The sequence below is a fragment of the Pteropus alecto genome, unplaced genomic scaffold (assembly GCF_000325575.1).
Source record: "Pteropus alecto unplaced genomic scaffold, ASM32557v1 scaffold114, whole genome shotgun sequence".
NCBI lineage: Eukaryota > Metazoa > Chordata > Mammalia > Chiroptera > Pteropodidae > Pteropus > Pteropus alecto.
Genome location: NW_006435793.1, coordinates 2,781,410 through 2,786,351, shown reverse-complemented (window position 1 = coordinate 2,786,351; position 4,942 = coordinate 2,781,410). Strand labels below are relative to the sequence as shown.

Genomic DNA, 4,942 nt, shown 5'->3' with positions numbered 1-4,942 from the left:
AGGTAACTCACCACCCACCTCCCCAGTGAGCAGATTTACTAACCCTAGCCCATCCTGCAGAATTCTGTATCAGCTTTATCAGGGAAAGCATCAGCATTCACCTTACATGTTGCATAGGATCTACTAGTTAATAAGACATGAATATCGTGCATGAAATTGACAAGGACCGATGGGTATGGATGGTGCTACGCAACACCTTCAGTCTGGGCTGCAGAATCTTCCCAGGATGGGTTCCAGGCCTTCAAGAGGCACCATCTTGGCAACACAGGTCAGTGTGGACGGCACAGCTGTCTAGCCTGGGCCTGACCTGCATGGTGGTGTCTTTGGGCAGCTATAACACAAGAGCAAAATAGACAGCTTTCCTGCTTCCTCTCTGCCTGCTGGACCAGGCCCTGTGACTGGCAGGAAGGCCTTCCTGCTTCTTTCTGTCTACCTTGCTGGGAGTCCCAATGACACAAACACCTAGAGTCAGGCACAGCTGGAGGGAGGGGATCCTCTGCCAACCCTTGCATCTATAGGGCTCCAAAGCCAGGAGAGCTGTTTAAGCTGCTGTTAATTCTGGCCAGAAGCTGCTTCTTCTGGCTCCAATCACCCAGCCAGGCTATATAGAAGCAGATGGGAGAGGGAAACGGGGATTTCACATAGGCAACCACTGTGGAGAGTTCTCACTTCTGCACAACTCCACACAGTGTGAAGAGGGCTTTCTCATTTTCGTCTGATCCTTGCTGATCCTCAGCACCTTGGGGAGTGCTATCCCTTGTAACCAAAAGGGAAACTGAGGCTCCAGGAGTCAAAGAAACATGCCTGATGTTACCCAGTAAGAAGTAGCTGAGCCAAAACCCAAGCTAGGGCTGACACAAGAACCAGTGCTCTTTCCAGGGCGAAAAACTGCTTCTATACAATTCAAAGGATCAGAAATCAGAAAGGCAGGTATCTAACTTACTCTTGATGATATTTAATTCACAAATATGATATGCTGCCTGCCTTTGAACATACTATCCTTTCTCTTCTCCACTACCCTTTCAGACCAGCTCGAGCTCTGGCCCCTCCTGTCCAGGCCAAACCTGAGCCATCACTGATGACATCTTCTGAGCCGTGGACCTAGTACACACATTTATTACAAGACTCCTCACACAGTACTGCAATGTTTTATTTACGTGTTTGTCTCCTCTAAGATACTGTGGGTTCCTTGAGGGCAGAGACAAGTGTTTTCATCTCTATATCCAAAGCATCAGTATGAGGCAGGGACAGGATAGCTGCTTAAATGTTCAATAAATTAAAAACTAAACATCTTCCTTGTAACTAGCCAGCCTCCATGTTAACAGTCTGGCGCTGAAGCAAGGAGGCGTAGCCTTCCCCTGGCCATCGGGGGGTGAGGGGGGGCAGGACTCAGACACCCAGCACATGCCAAGCAGGATTGAAGCAAGGAGGCGTAGCCTTCCCCTGGCCATCGGTGGGGCAGGGCTCGGACACCCAGCACATGCCAAGCAGGACACTGCACTAATACTGGAAAACAGTGCCCTCTCCTCTGCAAGATGGAGAGCCCTCCTAGCATCTCAAAGTCATGGGACCCTCTCACCTTGTCTCACTGCCAAGCAGGCCCCCTCTGCAGAGCAAGAGCACCATGAAAGAGCATTCTGTGATTAAATGTGTGGGAAATGCAACAAGCCACGTGGCTCCCTTCAAGCAGCCCAAAACACATCAGTATCCTGAAGGTTCTAGGATGTCCTGCAGCAGACAATCGTGTGACTGGGCTGTAACCCAGTATCTGCCAAACCTGAATACAGAGTCCCATGCCACTTTTGCATATACACCCCTCTTTTTTACTAAAAGTCTATTAACATCCAGTAGAACTAGTCTTCCAAGAGACACAGTTGGGAAAATGCTAACAAAAGTCATCAGGCGAGGGAAACACTGTGGAAGATAACAGCCTCCTGGAGGCAGGGACACATGCGAGGTGAGAAGGATCACCAGAAAAGGGATTATGGCCCAGAAAAAGTGCCAGAGGTCTCTCACTAACCAACACAGAAATTGCTTGGGAGAAAAAGCCCTAGAATTACTTGAGTCCAGTGAAAACAATAAGCATCCATTCTGAACCTTAGTTTTCCCATTTGCAAAATGGGAATAATCAGCCTTGCTCTGTCTGGGGTCGTCAGAAATCATGGAGGTTTGCATTTGTAGAAAACTGACATCCAGCATAGCTCTTGCATATTGTGAGCATTCGATCAAACTTATCAGAGTGGAGTCTGCACAAATACAGAGCTTACAAAAAGAACAGGACAACAGTGAAAAGCTGTCACAGAACCTCAAAGCACATAACTCAAGGGCCATATATTTCATGGGCAAACGGCCCTAGGCCTGCCCATAACCCTTGAAGATGTGAGTACTTTAAATCAGCAAAAATCTCTGATGCTTCTAGCTCCAGGAGCCTCTAGGAGTCCGTGGGAAAAGCACAGGCTCAGAAGCCCACCAGATCAGTTTTAAGCCAGCTCTGCTCCTTTTGGGTATGTAATGGGCATGCAGCTTCACTCTTCCATGTCTGTTTCCCCAGTGTGCAGGATGGGGTTAAAGGATGCTGGCTTCCAGGGTGGCAGTGAGAATGGATGACAATGAAGTCAAGCTGCTGCACACAGTAGATGCCCAATGCCTGTCTACTTAAAGAAGGCTAGGACGTGAGGAACAATTATAAAGACGTCTGTCAGTGATGGCTAAAATGATATCTTTTCTCTCCAATCATGTGAAAAGTTGGCTTTAGCAAGTGGGAGGATGGGAGGATGAAGGAACAGCACCAACTGGATTGACAGGCAGAGGGAGAACACAGTTAGGTTCTGGGCAATGTGGTAACAACTGCCTCTGAAAGCCAGTAGAGCAGGAATTGGTGGTTGGCAGAGCTCATGGTAAAGATTAGAATTCTGCGAAGGCTGCCATCTATTGGGTTCATCCCACAGACCAAGTACTTTATGCAACTGGCTCCAAGCTCCAATTAAGAGGCTATGTAACCCATCTCTGGCTACACAGCTGGCCAGTGCAGGGCTGGACTTGAATTCTGAGCCTTAGTCCAGAATGCAAACTCTTTCCACTCCACCATGCTGCACCATGAGGTTGAGACTGGATCATCCATTCATGTCTTTTCTTGCATGCTGAAGTCCTCAAGGGTGGGGACTGGATCTGGCTTGTCTCTGTACCCCCGACACCCAGCAAAACAGAAATGCAGCAAGTGTTGGATGAATAAGTTACGCACTTGAAAACACTTCAAAAAGCTCCTACATTTAAAAGTCAAGAGTCCTTCTGATTTAACATGGTAGAAAACTACATGGGCTGATGCCCTTTTGAGGGATGTCCCATTAATGCGGTTTAGAGGAAATTCCAAATTCTCTGCTTCTTTGACTAGAAAATGTGAGCACTGAAGTCCTTCCACAATGCATTAGAGTCTTCTGCTCCCACTGAAGTGCAGAAAGCCCTACGGTGAGCAGTGTGGAGTATCAGAGCATCATCTTGCCTGACCACAGATGAGGAAACTAAAGGCCAGAAAGAAGGGGTCTCTCAAGATCATACAATGAGCTTCCTCTTTTTTCCTACATAAAAGGCTGCCTTTGCAATACAGAAAAATGCATTCAACATACATGCCCTGCACTCCTGTTGTATGTTGCATGCAGTAGGTGCAGTTAAGTGCTAGAACAGAGTTATATGCAAAGCAATAGTGGCTGGAGGAGTTGGTTCTGTGTAAGGAAGTCAAGAAAGGCTTCATTTGAGAGGTGACTTAGACTGGGAGGGACAAGTTAGAAGTTTTAAGGGAAGATGTGGCAGAGTAGGCTAATCTCTTGCCAAAACATGCACTGCCCATCTAGGTATAGAGTCGTTGCTGTGAAGCCACTACCTGAACAAAGACTACATTTCCCAAGGTCCTCTGCATCCAGGTGGGGCCATGTGACTACTGGCGACCAATGGAATGTGAGTAGGAGGAGCCAACAGAATGTGAGCAGTTAAGAGCAAGGCAATTAAGAAATGGCTGTGCTTTCTTCACCATCCCTTTCTCCTGCCAGCCAGAAGCAAAGAGTCTGAGGCCCCTGAGAACAGCAGAGCCACAAATGAAAGGAGCCGGGTCCCCAAATCACTGTGTAAAACCACCTGGCCAAGCAGAAGCAGCCATACTGGACTTTATATAAGAATAAGTCTCTCCTGTGTTAGAATTTGTTAAAGCAACAAGCACCACCAACTACTACAGCAGAGAAGGGAAAACAGGTGTTCCAGGCAAAGTGAATAGTGTGACCCAAACACAGCGGTGACAAAGCATGGTGAAGAGCTGAGGGTGGCTGAAACACTGGCTGTGTGAAGACAGTACTGAAATTCAGAAAGCTCACACTGGTAACCACAGGAAGGAGGATCATGTACAGGGATTATTTCCAGGGGCCCTGGTGTTGCTGGCGCTGCTCTCAAAGGAAGAATGGAAGTTGTGAATGGTTTCCTGTAAAATTTGTCTCTCACGTCCCTGTGGAGGAAATTGAAAACAGATACAAAGTCTTGTTAAATCTTTTAACCATTAATCCAATTGACACAGTGTTGTTAATGCTCAACTCATGCTTCAAAAACCTATGGGCATCTTGGGGAAAATAAATTACCTAACCGAGACAGTACCAAGTTTAATAAAAACACTGAGTCAGACTCTCCCCCAGCACCTCCACTCACAGCATGACAAGGGCTGGAGAGACCCCAGAGATACAGGAGTCCAACCCCCCAGAGACGAGGACGGACTGCAGAACCCAGGAAGCAGGACTAACTTGCCCCGGGTCACATGGCCTGGAATGGAGGTCTCCTCCCCTGGCTCACTGTGCATCTTCCCAGCCCTCGGATTTCCAGGGAATTCAGTGACAGCCAAACTTCTTTCTGCTACAGAGAGTTTGAATGGCTTTACTTTCCCTTGCTCCAAAGAAGGATTCATTTC

General features: G+C 47.6%; 1 protein-coding gene across 1 annotated transcript in view; it reads right to left on the bottom strand.

The window, feature by feature from the left end:
- Positions 1 to 2,202: 2,202 nt before the first annotated feature.
- The window catches only part of ANKS6 (ankyrin repeat and sterile alpha motif domain containing 6), a gene marked incomplete at its 5' end in the record, with an annotated part of 44,991 nt that continues 42,251 nt past the window's right edge, over positions 2,203 to 4,942 (bottom strand). Inside the window, one exon of the mRNA XM_025046541.1 lies at positions 2,203 to 4,489. Coding sequence (XP_024902309.1) covers positions 4,385 to 4,489 — 105 coding nt within the window. The remainder of the gene's footprint in view (positions 4,490 to 4,942) is intronic.